The 17218-nt window shown below is 57.8% G+C and overlaps 2 protein-coding genes across 5 annotated transcripts in view; one reads left to right on the forward strand and one right to left on the reverse strand.

The window, feature by feature from the left end:
- Positions 1-86: 86 nt before the first annotated feature.
- HADHB (hydroxyacyl-CoA dehydrogenase trifunctional multienzyme complex subunit beta) lies at positions 87-17199 on the forward strand. Of its 4 annotated transcripts, none has more exons than XM_069728503.1 (16): positions 87-157; positions 4165-4227; positions 5841-5882; positions 7126-7225; positions 7633-7677; positions 7922-8021; positions 9136-9223; positions 9525-9712; positions 10089-10269; positions 10517-10638; positions 10753-10832; positions 10922-10969; positions 11235-11322; positions 14558-14632; positions 14908-15072; positions 16763-17199. In XM_069728503.1, the coding sequence occupies exons 2-16, from the start codon at positions 4173-4175 to the stop codon at positions 16796-16798; spliced, it is 1413 nt and encodes a 470-aa protein (XP_069584604.1). In that variant the 5' UTR covers positions 87-157; positions 4165-4172; the 3' UTR covers positions 16799-17199. The 4 variants fall into 4 exon arrangements, with proteins under 4 accessions (XP_069584604.1, XP_069584603.1, XP_069584605.1 ...); XM_069728502.1 differs by having other exon boundaries at positions 117-259; XM_069728504.1 differs by lacking the exon at positions 87-157 and adding an exon at positions 234-251 and having other exon boundaries at positions 4163-4227.
- LOC138637959 (adhesion G-protein coupled receptor F3-like) overlaps positions 16889-17218 on the reverse strand; it is an 82313-nt gene continuing 81983 nt past the window's right edge. The window contains exons 16-17 of the mRNA XM_069726880.1: positions 17041-17099; positions 16889-16901 (exon numbers count right to left, since the gene is read on the reverse strand). Coding sequence (XP_069582981.1) covers positions 16889-16901; positions 17041-17099 — 72 coding nt within the window. The remainder of the gene's footprint in view (positions 16902-17040; positions 17100-17218) is intronic.

A 17218-nucleotide genomic window follows, 5' to 3' on the forward strand; every position in this document is an offset into this window, starting at 1 on the left:
GAGGAGACACAGGCGCGCCAGGGACAGCCCGGAAAGGAGGAGACTCGGGGGCCTTAGCCTGAGTGACGTCACTAGCCTCTGACAGAGTCCTGCGGAGAAGTTAGAACAGCCGGGAGTGTGAGGAGAAGCGCGGGGCCGGAGACACGGGAGAGCCGAGGTAGTACGGGGCGGAGACACGGGAGAGCCGAGGTAGTACGGGGCGGAGACACGGGAGAGCCGAGGTAGTACGGGGCGGAGACACGGGAGAGCCGAGGACGAGGTAGTACGGGCCGGAGATACCGCACCGTGTGCGACACAGCAGTGTGTACGGGCCCCGAGGAGCCGCTCACAGGGCCACAGTGATGCTCTATGGGGCCGGTGACAGGAGGCCACGCCTCTATTCTGGGCCGCCATGACAGTGGGTGCAGGATGGGCATTATCTCCTTGTTAACCCCATAAGGGCCGGGGGGGGGGAAGTTGTGACATTTTTGTGCTTTTTTCCTGTTCTGCCTTTCTGAGGTCTGTAGCCCCTCCCCCCCGCTAACTCCTAAAAAGACGTTTTGCTGGTCACCAAGAGGTTAAAAACTTGTTTGTTCCTTTCCCCTTTGACCCTAGCACTGTGTGACCTCTTGTTCTATGTGCACTTATACCCCAGTGTTGCAGCTTATGGGGTCATTGTTCTGTTATGGAGCTCGGCCATAGGGTGGGCTTCATATCGTAGCGAGAGGGCAGCGACTGTGGGGTCCTGGCAGATGTGACTGCAGATAATATCACTGACAGCTACATGTGTCTGATAAGGAACGGAGGCTAATTATCCTACAAAGCTGCAGAGCGCGATGGCCCCATAACCTTCCTACCTTGTCACTCTGTGATGCCCATGTTGCCTAGCAACCAAAACAGCAGTAACTGGGTGACTACCAGGGGCTCCACTGGAGACTCATTTAATCACCAATAGTCCTCCGACGCTCCCCATTTACCTCCCCGGCTCCCTCTGAGGCTCCCCGTTTACAAGCCCTCCCCCCGGCGCTCCCCGTTTACCCCCCTCCGGCGCTCCCTCTGGGGCTCCCCGTTTACCCCCCTCCAGCGCTCCCTCTGGGGCTCCCCATTTACGCCCCCTCCGACGCTCCCTCTGAGGCTCCCCGTTTACAAGCCCTCCCCCCGGCGCTCCCCGTTTACCCCCCTCCAGCGCTCCCTCTGGGGCTCCCCGTTTACCCCCCTCCGGCGCTCCCTCTGGGGCTCCCCGTTTACCCCCCTCCCCTCCGGTGCTCCCTCTGGGGATCCCCGTTTACCCCCCCTCCCCTCCGACGCTCCCTCTGGGGCTCCCCGTTTACCCCCCTCCCCTCCGACGCTCCCTCTGGGACTCCCCGTTTACCCCCCCCCTCCGGCGCTCCCTCTGGGGCTCCCTGTTTACCCCCCTCCGGTGCTCCCTCTGGAGCTCCCCGTTTACCCCCCTCTGGTGCTCCCGTTTACCCCCCTCCCCTCCAGTGCTCCCTCTGGGGCTCCCCGTTTACCCCCCTCCGACGCTCCCTCTGGGGCTCTCGTTTACCCCCCCCTCCGGCGCTCCCTCTGGGGCTCTCATTTACCCCCCCCCCCCTTTCCGGCGCTCCCTCTGGGGCTCCCCATTTACCCCCCCTCCGACGCTCCCTCTGGGGCTCCCCGTTTACCCCCGCCCCTCCGGCGCTCCCTGTTTACCCCCCTCCGACGCTCCCTCTGGGGCTCCCCGTTTACCCCCCTCCCCTCCGACGCTCCCTCTGGGGCTCCCCGTTTACCCCCCCCCCCCCCCTCCGGCGCTCCCCATTTACCCCCTCCGGCGCTCCCCGTTTACCCGCCTCCGGCGCTCCCTGTTTACCCCCCTCCGACGCTCCCTCTGGGGCTCTCGTTTAACACCCCCCCTCTCTGGGGCTCCCCGTTTGCCCCCTTCCGGCGCTCCCCGTTTACCCCCCTCCGGCGCTCCCTGTTTACCCCCCCCCTCCGACGCCCCCCCTGGGGCTCCCTGTTTACCCCCCCCCCCCCCCCCCCGGGGCTCCCTGTTTACCCCCCTTTGAGGCTCCCTCTCGGGCTCCCCGTTTACCCCTACCCCCCCCCCCCATGCTCCCCGTTTACCCCCCGACGCTCCCTCTGGGGCTCCCCGTTTACCCCCCTCCGGCGCTCCCCGTTTACGCTCCCCGTTTACCCCCCTCCGACGCTCCCTCTGGGACTCCCCGTTTACCCCCCTCCGGCGCTCCCTCTGGCGCTCCCCGTTTACCCCTCTCCGGCGCTCCCTCTGGGGCTCCCCGTTTACCCCCCACACCCCCCCCCCCCCCCCCTCGGCGCTCCCCGTTAACCCCCCTCTGGCGCTCCCCGTTAACCCCCCTCTGGCGCTCCCCGTTAACCCCCCTCTGGCGCTCCCCGTTAACCCCCCTCCGGCGCTCCCTCTGGGGCTCCCCGTTTACCCCCCTCCGGCGCTCCCTCTGGGGCTCCCCGTTTACCCCCCTCCCCTCCGGTGCTCCCTCTGGGGCTCCCCGTCCCCTGGTGAAAATCTAGTCTTATGATCCCCGACCTGTGACCCACCGGCTGCTGCAAATCCTACAACTGCTAGCAAGTGGCCAGGACCTGCTGGTATTTGTAGTTTTGCAGCAGGTGGTGAGCGAGTATGGGGGTGGCTGATGTAGTGTGTATGGGGGGCTGCCGTCCTCTGCTGAATTCTTTCCTTTTCCTGAAGGTCGGCTGACTATATTCTAGTGTAGGGAAGCTTCAGCTGTGCAGGGGCACGTGCTGACATGACACACGGTTCTCCTGGCGCTCTGCCCGCTGTCTGCTCCTGTATGTAGGGGAAAGGTTCTGCTTCCCCCGGGTCGTGTGATGTGGGGTCTCGTCTGCCTGGTTGGGTCGCTCCTATTTACATTCCTCCTATTTACATTCCTCCTACATGTCAGAAGTGTCAGGACAGGAGGCCGAGGTGTGTGATGTGTACACGGATACATTGTAACAAACCCTCAGCTGGGAGATGTATCCGGTCTGTGCAGGTTTTTATTCTCCGGATGAAAGCAAATTGTCATTCACTGACAGCAAGCGGAGATGATGACGTTGTTTTTGGCTGATTGGTAAAGTATATGGAGAGCTGCAGAGCGCAGTGATGAGTCTGAGGCCGGGCCCTGTGCAGCGGGGGCCACACAGGAGAGTCACACTGAGGGCCACCTGTGATTTCCCTTTAAGATGCCCACAGAGGGAGCACATGGTAGGAATGTCTGTGTGTGCATGTCGGTGCCCAAGGTGGCGTGTCTGTAGGTATCAGGGGGTGGCAGGGGTGCCCGGGGGGGCAGTGTTGTGCCTGTGTGGGTGGCAGGGGTCCCCGGGGGTAAGTGTTGTGCCTGTGTGGGTGGCAGGGGTGCCCGGGGGTAGTGTTGTGCCTGTGTACTGGGTGGCAGGGGTGCACGGGGGTAGTGTTGTGCCTGTGTGGGTGGCAGGGGTGCCCGGGGGGTAGTGTTGTGCCTGTGTACTGGGTGGCAGGGGTGCCCGGGGGTAGTGTTGTGCCTGTGTACTGGGTGGTAGGGGTCCCCGGGGGTAAGTGTTGTGCCTGTGTGGGTGGCAGGGGTCCCCGGGGGTAAGTGTTGTGCCTGTGTGGGTGGCAGGGGTGCCCGGGGGTAAGTGTTGTGCCTGTGTGGGTGGCAGGGGTGCCCGGGGGTAGTGTTGTGCCTGTGTACTGGGTGGCAGGGGTGCACGGGGGTAGTGTTGTGCCTGTGTGGGTGGCAGGGGTGCCCGGGGGGTAGTGTTGTGCCTGTGTGCTGGGTGGAAGGGGTGCCCGGGGGTAGTGTTGTGCCTGTGTGCTGGGTGGAGGGGGCGGTGCGCCCTTAGGCAGCGGTGGGTGCAGCACATTGACCTTGCCTCCCGCCCCCCACGTGCAGCTGCAGATCCTCCTGGAATTAGGGGAAAGGTCGTGGAGGAGAGGTCATGTCTGGAGGAATTATAATCCCGGTGGGGGAGGGGAGCCGTCATCACTTCCTGCCACCATTAACCCTTCATTTGCTGGGAACGGAATCCGTCACCAGATACGTGGTGACTGGGGAGGAGCAGGCTCACAGATAGTGTTAGCTCCTCTTCTTCATTGCCGTCTCCCTCCCCCACAGTGTGTACATAGCATGCCCTGCTGGAACTTGTAGTCCTCCAATGCTGCCTTCCCTGACCTCCTTCTCTCTCCTCTTGCAGGATTCACAATGGCCTTCATGTTGAGAGAAAGTGTCCGCTTCCTGCCCGCGACGTCCAGACTAGGTGAGGACACCGCCATATTTGCTCTGAGGCTCGTGCCGCACTGCATTGTGGGAGATGCAACGTTGATGGCAAACTACATCTCCCACAATGGAGGGTATGGTGTGGGGGCGGCCGAGCTGGGGGCTGGGGAAATCTGCACGGTCACAGTATTGGATAAGGCTGGAGAGATGACGGGCTCTGCGGGGGGCCGCTGCCTGCTGAGCGGTGGGATACTGAGCTGGACAGCATGGTGGCTCAGTGGTTAGGATGGTGTGTTAGGAGGAAAGGAAAAGGGGACAGCATCGGTGTCTATTACAGGAGGGGGAGGGCGGTGTCTGGGGGAGGGCGGTGTCTGGGGGAGGGCGGTGTCTGGGGGAGGGCGGTGTCTGGGGGAGGGCGGTGTCTGGGGGAGGGCGGTGTCTGGGGGAGGGCGGTGTCTGGGGGAGGGCGGTGTCTGGGGGAGGAGGGAGGGCGGTGGCTGGGGGAGGGCGGTGTCTGGAGGAGGGTGGAGGGCGGTGTCTGGGGGAGGGCGGTGTCTGGAGGAGGGTGGAGGGCGGTGTCTGGGGGAGGGCGGTGTCCACGGTGTCTGGGGGAGGGCGGTGTCTGGGGGAGGGCGGTGGCTGGGGGAGGAGGGAGGGCGGTGGCTGGGGGAGGGCGGTGTCTGGGGGAGGAGGGAGGGCGGTGTCTGGAGGAGGAGGGAGGACGGTGTCTGGGGGAGGGCGGTGTCCACGGTGTCTGGGGGAGGGCGGTGTCTGGGGGAGGGCGGTGTCTGGGGGAGGGCGGTGTCTGGGGGAGGGCGGTGTCTGGGGGAGGAGGGAGGGCGGTGGCTGGGGGAGGGCGGTGTCTGGAGGAGGGTGGAGGGCGGTGTCTGGGGGAGGGCGGTGTCTGGAGGAGGGTGGAGGGCGGTGTCTGGGGGAGGGCGGTGTCCACGGTGTCTGGGGGAGGGCGGTGTCTGGGGGAGGAGGGAGGGCGGTGTCTGGGGGAGGGCGGTGGCTGGGGGAGGAGGGAGGGCGGTGGCTGGGGGAGGGCGGTGTCTGGGGGAGGAGGGAGGGCGGTGTCTGGAGGAGGAGGGAGGACGGTGTCTGGGGGAGGGCGGTGGCTGGGGGAGGGCGGTGTCTGTACGGTGTCTGGAGGAGGAGGGAGGGCGGTGGCTGGGGGAGGGCGGTGGCTGGGGGAGGAGGGAGGGCGGTGGCTGGGGGAGGGCGGTGTCTGGGGGAGGAGGGAGGGCGGTGTCTGGAGGAGGAGGGAGGACGGTGTCTGGGGGAGGGCGGTGTCCACGGTGTCTGGGGGAGGGCGGTGTCTGGGGGAGGGCGGTGTCTGGGGGAGGAGGGAGGGCGGTGTCTGGGGGAGGGCGGTGTCTGGAGGAGGAGGGAGGGCGGTGTCTGGAGGAGGGCGGTGTCCTCTGGAAGAGACGGGGGATGGGCGGGTGGTGTCTGGAGATGAGGGCGGCATGGCAGTGTTGGCTGAACAAGCATTTACCCAGCTGCTGTCTGATCTTGTGTGTATGTCCACCATTGGGGTCTGGTCCTGTTATTTTTCCCAGCATGCTTTGCCCCGCCTGTGTCTGGCAGCCCCTCCTCTCTCCTGCAGTTTGCAGTAGGCAGCCATTGATTATTGTGCTCCTTGTCTTGCAGCGGTCCGCTCCATCAGCTGCTCTCCTCCTCTGCAGTCTCCAGGTAATTTACGTCACTTCATTCTATCTGTCCAGATGTTCTGTGAGTTACATCAGTTCTCTGGGACTTGTAGTTCCACAGCAGACAGTACACAGCTCTGATTCCTCCCTTATGCCTGCTTTGCACTTTTTTCTGTGGTCTGATCATCGTGATGTCAGATCAGACATTGAATGTCAGCTGTCCGATCCTAGTGTGAGGGGTGCGCTTCCGCTGCTGGTGGTCCCTGTGCAGCTCGCTCCCCTCGTACTAGTAGCACAGGCTCGCTCTCACCATAGGTGTGCTGCTGGTGGTGCCTGTGCGGCTCGTTCCCCTCTTACTGGTAGCACAGGCTCGCTCTGACCATACTGTAGGTGCGCTGCTGGTGGTCCCTGTGCGGCTCGTTCCCCTCTTACTGGTAGCACAGGCTCGCTCTGACCATACTGTAGGTGCGCTGCTGGTGGTGCCTGTGCGGCTCGTTCCCCTCTTACTGGTAGCACAGGCTCGCTCTGACCATAGGTGTGCTGCTCGCTGCTGGTGGTCCCTGTGCGGCTCGTTCCCCTCTTACTGGTAGCACAGGCTCGCTCTGACCATACTGTAGGTGCGCTGCTGGTGGTCCCTGTGCGGCTCGCTCTCCTCGTACTAGTAGCACAGGCTCGCTCTGACCATAGGTGCGCTGCTCGCTGCTGGTGGTCCCTGTGCGGCTTTCTCCCCTCGTACTAGTAGCACAGGGTCGATCTGAGCATAGGTGCGCTGCTCGCAGCTGGTGGTCCCTGTGCGGCTCGCTCCCCTCGTACTAGTAGCACAGGGTCGCTCTGACCATACTGTAGGTGCGCTGCTCGCTGCTGGTGGTCCCTGTGTAGCTCGCTCCCCTCTTGCTGGTAGTACAGGCTCGCTCTGACCATAGGTGCGCTGCTGGTGGTCCCTGTGCGGCTTGCTCCCCTCGTACTAGTAGTACAGGCTCGCTCTGACCATAGGTGTGCTGCTCGCTGCTGGTGGTCCCTGTGCGGCTCGCTCCCCTCTTACTGGTAGAACAGGCTCGCTCTGACCATACTGTAGGTGCACTGCTGGTGGTTTCTGTGCGGCTCGCTCCCCTCGTACTAGTAGCACAGGCTCGCTCTGACCATACTGTAGGTGCGCTGCTGGTGGTCCCTGTGCTGCTCGTTCCCCTCTTACTGGTAGCACAGGCTCGCTCTGACTATACTGTAGGTGCGCTGTTCGTTGCTGCCCATATATTTTTCATTTCTGTTGTTTTCCCTCCATGTTCCAGCCGTCCAGGCGAAGACTAAGAAATCCCTGACCAAACCTGGGGTAAAGAACGTGGTGGTTGTAGATGGCGTCCGCACCCCGTTCCTGCTCTCGGGAACCACGTAAGTCAGCAGTGTGTTGTCTCCCCTCGTTATATACCTATAGGTGCTCCCTACAGGGCAGCACAGCCCCCAATTCACCGCAGCCGTCCACCTCCCCTCCGTCCCCAGCTGTCTGTCATGGAGCAGTGGTGTGCACGGTGCAGCTCCAGCACTCAGGGAACTACTGCTCCCAGCAGACTCGGGGCATGCTGCGAGTTGTAGCTGCACCACAGATGAGGACACAGTTGCTCAGTCACTGGAGGCTGCTGGAAATCCAGCATCATTTTACCTGCAGAGTGCAGGATTAATAGAGATATTGGAGATTTGTGACGTCCCTGTTCGGCCCGGGCTCTGGAGAATCGGGGTGACCCCAGTGCTGATAGAAAAGACTGCTTGTGCCATATTAACCCTGTGTGTTCTGCCCGCAGGTACGCGGATCTAATGCCCCATGACCTGGCCAGGACGGCTCTACAGTAAGTCGCCATCTGTATTGTTCCTGTCTGTCTCCAGTTCTATTCATCTCACCCCTAATGTACCATGCACCGGCCGATTCACCCACTAACATGCCCCTCATCGACTGCAGCATGTAAGGAGCAGGATGCAGGTGTGACTGCAGCTTTGGATGTGACTAGAGGATATTTCATGGATAGATTGAACTTATAAGCGCCGCCTTTGTGTTTTGCTCCACATTACATCATTTGTTATTGATACAATCAGGGGTTTACTGCACCGAACAAACATCCCCCGTGAGGTGGTGGATTACATCGTGTACGGCACAGTCATCCAGGAGGTGAAGACCAGCAATGTCGCCCGGGAGGTGAGTGTTCGGGGAGGAACATGGCTGGAGGCATGCGGGGAGAGACGTGGCAGGAGGCGAGCCTGCGGGGAGAGATTTGGCAGGAGGCAAGTGTGCGGGGAGGGACATGGCAGGAGGCGAGCGTGCAGGAAGAGACGTGGCAGGAGGCAAGCATGCGGGGAGGGACATGGCAGGAGGTGAGCTCTTCCTGCACGGAAGAGACGTGGCGGGAGGCGAGCGTGCGGGGAGAGACGTGGCGGGAGGCGAGCGTTCAGGAAGAGACATGGCAGGAGGCGAGCGTGCAGGAAGAGACATGGCGGGAGGCGAGCGTGCAGGGAGAGACGTGGCAGGAGGCAAGCGTGCGGGGAAGGACATGGCAGGAGGCAAGCGTGCGGGGAGGGACATGGCAGGAGGCAAGCGTGCGGGGAGGGACATGGCAGGAGGCGAGCGTGCGGGGAGGGACATGGCAGGAGGCGAGCGTGCGGGGAGGGACATGGCAGGAGGCGAGCGTGCAGGGAGGGACATGGCAGGAGGCGAGCGTGCGGCGAGGGACATGGCAGGAGGCGAGCGTGCGGCGAGGGACATGGTAGGAGGCGAGCGTGCGGGAAGGGACATGGCAGGAGGTGAGCGTGCGGGGAGAGACATGGCAGGAGGAGAGCGTGCGGCGAGGGACATGGCAGGAGGCGAGCGTGCGGGGAGGGACATGGCAGGAGGCGAGCGTGCGGGGAGAGACATGGCGAGGGACATGGCAGGAGGCGAGCGTGCGGGGAGGGACATAGCAGGAGGTGAGCGTGCAGGGAGAGACATGGCAGGAGGAGAGTGTGCGGTGTGGGACATGGCAGGAGGCGAGTGTGCGGCGAGGGACATGGTAGGAGGCGAGCGTGCGGGGAGGGACATGGCAGGAGGTGAGCATGCGGGGAGAGACATGGCAGGAGGTGAGCGTGCGGGGAGAGACATGGCGAGGGACATGGCAGGAGGCGAGCGTGCGGGGAGGGACATGGCAGGAGGTGAGCGTGCGGGGTGCGACGCAGTGGGGATGGCAAGTGTGAAGGGGGGATGCGGTTGGGGAGGCGACTGTGCAGAGTGAGTGGCCTGCCGATGGCTGGTTGTGACGCTGACCCTCTGTGTCCTCCAGGCTGCGCTCGGTGCCGGATTCTCTGATAAGACGCCGGCTCATACAGTTACCATGGCGTGCATTTCCTCAAACCAGGCCATGACCACAGGTACGTGACCAGAGCACACCACAGCTGCTGCAGAGCTTCTTTAATATCTGATTTATGTGTTCCTGTCTCCTGTATGATCACTAGGGGTCAGTAGTGAGCATGTGTCACCACCATATGACAGTGAGTGAAGCAGCGGTTAGAACCGCTCACTACTGCTCCATGCACACAGGGGACTTGGACCCCCCCATTCTCAGTCGCACACCCCCACATTAAGTTTTGGATGTGACGGAGCCCTGTGTATAACCACAGAGCCCCGCTACCCGCTGACGATGCGTTGACTGTTATTGTGTCTTGTGTGCAGCGGTTGGTCTGATCGCCTCCGGTCAGTGTGACGTGGTGGTGGCCGGCGGGGTGGAGTTTATGTCCGACGTTCCCATCCGTCACAGCAGGAAGATGAGGAAGACCATGCTGAGCCTCAATAAAGCCAAGACCCTCGCACAGAGGCTGTCCGTGGTCTCCAGGATCCGACCCAACTACTTTGCTCCAGAGGTAGGTGACGCCGTGGGTCCACACTTGGGTTATGTGCCGGTTTGGTGACGGGTGCGGTCCTGCACCAGGTTCCTAGTTATGGACAATCCCTGCACGTTGTGCCTGGGGCTGTAACCTCGTGTGTGGACACTGGTCAGTGATTGTTACGAGGGGCCGCTTTGGGGGGCATCGAAGTTCTGCCCGGCCTCAGCCTGTAATTGGAGAGGATAGTCTGCAGTGAGGGGCGCAGCTATCACCCCCATATCAGGGACGGTGCCTGCAGCCCGGACATGTCCGTAGGTCCGGGATGGACAGAGGCGAGTCCTGAGACGGTGCGTGTGTCACACTTACACCATGTATGTATACATGTAACATCAGGAGCCTTCACTTTCCCCAGCTCCCGGCCGTGGCCGAGTTTTCTACCAGCGAGACGATGGGGCACTCTGCGGACAGATTGGCAGCCGCCTTTGCCGTGTCCCGCGTGGAACAAGATGAGTACGCCCTGCGATCTCACACCCTGGCCAAGAAGGCACAAGACGCAGGTCACTTGTCAGACGTCATCCCCTTTAAAGTACCAGGTAACTTGATGAAGCGCGGCTCCTCCACGGCCGTCAGAGATTGCAGGGTCCAGCGCAGACCATGAGCGTCTTCTCCATCCGGCGTTTTGTTGCTCGGCATGCGGCGCGTCCTCTTACGGTTTTTCTGTGCACACCCGCTGTTTGCATGATGCTGCTCTAGGACGCTCCCCTCCATGTTGTTTGTCTTAGCTTAGTTATTTTGGGGGGTTAGTCGTAGACCCCGGATCAATGACCACTCTGATTCCAGGTAGAGACACCATAGATAAAGACAACGGTATTCGTCCGTCCTCCATGGAACAGATGGCGAAGCTGAAGCCGGCATTTATCAAACCTCACGGCACGGTCACCGCGGCTAATTCTTCCTTCTTGGTAAGAATCCTCATTGATCGTCGATGCTCGGGTCTTTGAGTGGGATTGGCTGCGCTGTTGTGGAGGGATTGAGTGCAGCAGTGCAGTGACTTGTGCTTTGCTTCCTGTCCTCAGACTGACGGAGCCTCCGCTGTACTAATTATGTCTGAGGAGAAGGCCCTGGCCTTGGGGTACAAACCTAAAGCCTATCTGCGGTAAGGCCCCCCCCCCCCCTATTGTGTATAGCAAGAGGGAGAAAACTACTGATCCTAAGCCAGTGACTGATTGTGTGTCTGCTCCACAGGGATTTTGTGTACGTATCACAGGACCCCAAAGATCAGCTCCTGCTGGGGTGAGTACGCCTGACTGCTCAGTGCCAAAATACACCAAAGATGGGCAGGTCTGTTACAGAGCAAGAAAATGGGAGTGTGAGCCAGAGCTGCGCTCGCCGTTCTGCCGGTGCTGCGCTCGCCGTTCTGCCGGTGCTGCGCTCGCCGTTCTGCCGGTGCTGCGCTCGCCGTTCTGCCGGTGATCTGTGATACTGCATCATCTATACAGCACACATATAACTAACAGCAGGGCCGGGGTCTGATAGGATTGTTTGTTCTGCGTTTCAGCCCGACCTACGCTACTCCCAAGGTGCTGGAGAAGGCCGGCCTCACCCTGGCCGACATCGACGTCTTTGAGTTCCATGAAGCCTTTGCAGTAAGACACAAGTCTCTGTATATATGTGTGCACATATTATATACCTGTATTGGTCTGCAGGCTTATTGAGGGCCGGTGTATGAACCCTCTGACATAATTCGGAGTGGATACTGATATCTCGCTTTACACTGGTTATTTATGGCCGCGGGACGGTCTGATATCAGGATCAATCCACCATAGTCAGTAGCGCTGCAGACGTTGTAAATGTCAATTTTGGGTTAATGTGAAATCTTTCTCCGGCCCTAAGACCTCATCTAATGTGAGCGTCAGTGTCCTGATGGAAGCTGATAAACCTGCTGTCACCATGGACGGTTCCTGCTCCTTCCCCTGATTTACCTTTGCTTGCGCTTAAATTTCTCCTCCTCACACTCCATCGCAGCTTTGTTTACTCTTTTGACTTTTCACTTCTTTCCTTTGCTCACTCTCTCCTTCACTCACCAGTCTGTTTCTTGTCCTTACTCTCCTGTGTTTCCCCTCGCTCGCTCCCTCGCTTTCCTCAGCTTCCATCCCCAGCTTTTCTCCTCTCCTTTGCTCGCTTGGTCTCCTGTTTTTCCTCCTTGCCTTCCTCCTCCTCTCTCCATCGTGTTTTCACATCCTGACCTGCTCTATGCACTGTTTCCTCTTCTCTTACTTTGCCCTTTGTCGCCCTGCTCGCTCCTGTTTCCTGTGCTTCCCACTCTTTCCTTCTTTCCTTTGCTTACCATCTTCTGCTTTTTACCTCCTTTCTCTTATCTGTGTTTCCACTTCATCAGTCGCTCTGTCCTGTTACCCCTTTTTTTCCCAACCTCTTGCCTGCTTTATTTCTTTATTATCTCCTTTAGTTGCTCTCTCCTTGCTCGCTCTCCTGCGGTTCCCTTCTTCCTCTCCTTTACTTGCTCTCTCCTTGCTCACTGTCCTGCGGTTTCCTTCCTCATCTCCTTTACTTGCTCTCTCCTTGCTCGCTCTCCTGCGGTTCCCTTCCTCCTCTACTTTACTTGCTCTCTCCTTGCTTGCTCTCCTGCGGTTCCCTTCGTCATCTCCTTTACTTGCTCTCTCCTTGCTCGCTCCTGCGGTTCCCTTCTTCCTCTCCTTTACTTGCTCTCTCCTTGCTCGCTGTCCTGCGGTTCCCTTCCTCATCTCCTTTACTTGCTCTCTCCTTGCTCGCTCTCCTGCGGTTCCCTTCCTCCTCTCCTTTACTTGCTCTCTCCTTGCTCGCTCGCTCGCTCTCCTGCTGTTCCCTTCCTCGTCTCCTTTACTTGCTCTCTCCTTGCTCGCTCTCCTGCTGTTCCCTTCCTCCTCTCCTTGCTCGCCGTCCTGCGGTTTCCTTCCTCATCTTTACTTGCTCTCTCCTTGCTCGCTCTCCTGCTCTTTCCTCATCTCCTTTACTTGCTCTCTCCTTGCTCGCTCTCCTGCACTTCCCTTCCCCCTCTCCTCCTTTACTTGCTCGCTCTCCTGCTCTTTCCTTCCTCCTTTACTTGCTCTCTCCTTGCTCGCTCTCCTGCACTTCCCTTCTCCCTCTCCTCCTTTACTTGCTCGCTCTCCTGCTCTTTCCTCATCTCCTTTACTTGCTCTCTCCTTCTCTTTCCTTCCTCCTTTACTTGCTCGCTCTCCTCACTACCCTTCCTCGTCTCATTTACCTGCTCTCCCTCACATTTCCCGTCTTTCCCTCTCTGTCTCCTCTCCTCCCTTTTTGGCTTGTTTCCTTTGCTCGCCTTACGCTATGGTTCCTTCTTCGCTCCTCTTGTCTCTCCTTAGTCACCGGCGTTGCCCCTCCATGTCTGTTTGGCTCTCATCTCCATTACATGGCGGTTATACTGCGGAGCCCCCTTGGTGTCGCCATCTACCGCTGATCGGAGACAAATGTCCGTCTGAGCGGCACCTGATCAGTGTCTGAGACCATCACAACCTTCTAATCTATGTTACTTCCACATCTCCCAAATCTCTGCTTTGTCAGTGTTTCCTATTTACTTCCGGAGGCTAAAAACCTTAAAGGGGTTCTCCAGCTCCAAATAGCAAAAAATGTAACATGACAAAATCCTCACTGCTTTTCCCGCAGCCGCTCAGCGCTGAGCGTACAGATCAGATTTTTAACAGCTGTTTGTTACAGTGTATTATTGAGAGATTTTTTTTTTTTTTTTTGCCTTTCTGGTGTTTTGCCAGTGGATGTAGCTAGATGTTACAGGTTCACAGTAAGCAGTAGACAGTTTTCCTGGGCCACCCGGGCCCCCACCTCACCCGGTCACCCCCGTGATTTCCATATGAAGCAGCCGTATACATAGGTAAATATGAGGTTGTGGCGGGGTCGTACAGGCGGCACATTGGGCTCCGCCGTGTATTTGTACAAAATATCCATTTACTCAGGGTAATTTCTATGTAAAGTGGATCCGTCTGCTGGGTGCGAGGGGCCGCCCTGTTGCAGAGGCGGGTGCGAGGGGCCGCCCTGTTGCAGAGGCGGGTGCGAGGGGCCGCCCCGTTGCAGAGGCGGGTGCGAGGGGCCGCCCCGTTGCAGAGGCGGGTGCGAGGGGCCGCCCCGTTGCAGAGGCGGGTGCGAGGGGCCGCCCCGTTGCAGAGGCGGGTGCGAGGGGCCGCCCCGTTGCAGAGGCGGGTGCGAGGGGCCGCCCCGTTGCAGAGGCGGGTGCGAGGGGCCGCCCCGTTGCAGAGGCGGGTGCGAGGGGCCGCCCCGTTGCAGAGGCGGGTGCGAGGGGCCGCCCCGTTGCAGAGGCGGGTGCGAGGGGCCGCCCCGTTGCAGAGGCGGGTGCGAGGGGCCGCCCCGTTGCAGAGGCGGGTGCGAGGGGCCGCCCCGTTGCAGAGGCGGGTGCGAGGGGCCGCCCCGTTGCAGAGGCGGGTGCGAGGGGCCGCCCCGTTGCAGAGGCGGGTGCGAGGGGCCGCCCCGTTGCAGAGGCGGGTGCGAGGGGCCGCCCCGTTGCAGAGGCGGGTGCGAGGGGCCGCCCCGTTGCAGAGGCGGGTGCGAGGGGCCGCCCCGTTGCAGAGGCGGGTGCGAGGGGCCGCCCCGTTGCAGAGGCGGGTGCGAGGGGCCGCCCCGTTGCAGAGGCGGGTGCGAGGGGCCGCCCCGTTGCAGAGGCGGGTGCGAGGGGCCGCCCCGTTGCACAAATCTGCAGTAAAATCCGTCCTGTGTGCGATTTTCTCCTTTCGGTGCGGTCCTCGTACAGCCTTGTGCCAGCACAGGCAGCCGCCATAGTGTGAGGTCAGTGCTCTCTTATGATGGGGGAATAATCCTAATCTGTGTCCTCTGCAGGGACAGATCCTCGCCAACCTCAAAGCCATGGAGTCCGACTGGTTCGCACAGAATTACATGGGACGGAAGGCAAAGGTGAGTGTGACTATCATGGGTTAATGTGCTATGGAAACCTTCCGTCACTGGCAGAAATTCTGATAATCCAGAATGAGACTGTTGGATTCTAGATTATCAGGAGTATCAGACTTCCCTATGACCTTGAGGAGGCCTGTTATGTGCACGGCGTCAGCGAGAGGCCTACCTGCGGCTATAGGAGCATCTGACGCTTCAGGAAATCTGACCATCCAGCACAACGCCAGATTATTGGAATTTTGCAGCCCGGATTTTGTGACACGTTCTTGTGTTTTCAGGTCGGAGCTCCTGCCCTGGAGAAGTTTAACTCTTGGGGCGGGTCGCTGTCACTGGGTCACCCGTTCGGAGCTACAGGCTGCCGCCTCGTCATGGCTGCCGCCCATCGCCTGAAGAAGGAGGGAGGACAGTACGGGCTGGTGGCAGCGTGCGCAGCCGGAGGACAGGCGAGTACAGACTTGTCACACGGGCAGATTTACCCCGATCATTAATCATGGATTAATTATGAAATGGTTTAACGCTGTAGGGAGAGGCGGTGAAGGTGGCAATCAGAATGCCAAAAATGCAATAAAAGGCGATCAAGGCGCAGTATATACCCCAAAATGACACCAGTAAATACCCAAAAGTGACACCATTCCAAAAACTGCACCCCTCAAGGTGCTCAAAACCACATTCAAGAAGTTTATTAACCCTTCAGGTGATTCACGAAAACTAAAGCAATTTGGAAGGAAAAAAATGAACATTTTTACTTTTTTCCCACAAAATTTACATTGGAACCAATTTTTTTTTATTTTCACAAAGTATCAGGAGAATTTGAACCACAAAAGTTGTGCAATTTCTCCTGAGTACGCCGATACCTCATATGTGGGGGAAAGCCACTGTTTGGGCGCATGGGAGGGCTCAGAAGGGAGGGAGCACTGTTTGACTTTTTTTTTTTTTAAATGCAAAATTGGCTTGAATCAATGAAGGGCGCCATGTCTCTTTTGGCGACCCCCTTGATGTACCTAAACAGTGGAAACCCCCCCCCAATTCTAACGCCAGCCCTAACCCCAACACACCTCTAATCCCAACCATAACCACAACACTAACCCTAGCCCCAACTCTAACCCTCATGGAAATAAATAAATTGATATATTTTATTATTTTTACCTAACTAAGGGAGTGATAAAGAGGGTTTGATTTACTATGTTTTTTTATTTTGATCACTGTGATAGACCCTATCACAGTGATCAAAATGAACCAATAGGAAAAATTTCCTATTGGTGCCGGCCGGCAGATTTCGGTGGGCGCACTGCACATGCGCCCACCATTTTCTTACTGGAAGAAGACACCGATGGCCGGGGGCAGGACATGGGGATGCAAGAGGATCCAGGGACACCGGAAGTACTGGAGGGGGGGAGCTCGGGGGACCCCATTTCTCTCCCCTCTGATGTGAAATTAAATGGAAAAATCTGACTTTTAATTTTTTGGCGGTTGACTTTATTCCGTGAATAACGGTGATCGCAACACTGGGGTTAGTAAAAAAAAAAAAAAAAAAACGACCCGAATCATGTTCTCTGAGGTCCCGGCTAAACCCGGTAGCCGAGACCACGGAGACTTTCCGAAGCTAGGGGGCGCTATAACCTTATTTCTCAGCGCCGTTAAAAAGGCGTAAAATGATTGGTGTCAATCAAAACTACAAATTGTCACTCAAACAAAAAACAATCCCTCATGAAGCCGACAGGGAAAATAAGTTACAGCTTTTTGATGAGAAGTGGAGGGAAAAACAAAACTGCAAGAACAAAAATCTTTAAAGGGTTAAAGACATTGTAAGATGCTTTCTGTCCCCTTTCAGCAGCTTTTCAAAATTGGTCGGGCTTTGCCAATGCAAGACTTTATTCTAATGCCATCTAAAGGATTTGCCAATATAATGTATCAAACATATAAATCTGCATTATCTCTATTTTGTCAATAATATTTGTTACATTATATTGGGATGTCCATTTTATGTCTTTCTCCAGTTTATTCATTTTCATTTTTTCCAATTATGGAAACTTTTATTTTTCAGCTAGTCTATCGTATAATTCACCAGGGATTACTTGGAAACAGCTTGCATTTGCATACCATCATTCATTTCTATTCTCTCTCCTCCTTTAGGGCCATGGAATGATTGTGGAAGCCTATCCTCAGTAACATGACCACTTATTGGAAACATCAGAGCAATGCACTAATGCCTAAGAATGTCTTTTGTCCATTTTGCAGCACTGTAAATAACGTTTTTTCTTAGTTGCCTTGTCTGCAAATTTGGAAATAAGTGATTAGTACTAAAGAACATGGCAAATCCCACCGGCTTCTCTTTTGTGTATTACCAAATATGGGATTAAACAGGAGCCCATTGCGGTGCCCTACATTTTTGGCAAGGACTTATCACTTACTGTTGTACAGAATATGAACTACTCGGATGCCTTGTAACAGCAGCAGCAGTTTTCCGAGACTGTAGGAAAAAAATTCTGTGACTGAGAGTTAATGAGAAAGTGAAGAGAGAAGCTGAGTTTTTTTTCATGAATTAATAAAAAGAAATGAGGGAAAAACAATGTCGTACGTTCTTGAGCA

Source organism: Ranitomeya imitator, chromosome 5 (assembly GCF_032444005.1).
Source record: "Ranitomeya imitator isolate aRanImi1 chromosome 5, aRanImi1.pri, whole genome shotgun sequence".
Lineage (NCBI taxonomy): Eukaryota > Metazoa > Chordata > Amphibia > Anura > Dendrobatidae > Ranitomeya > Ranitomeya imitator.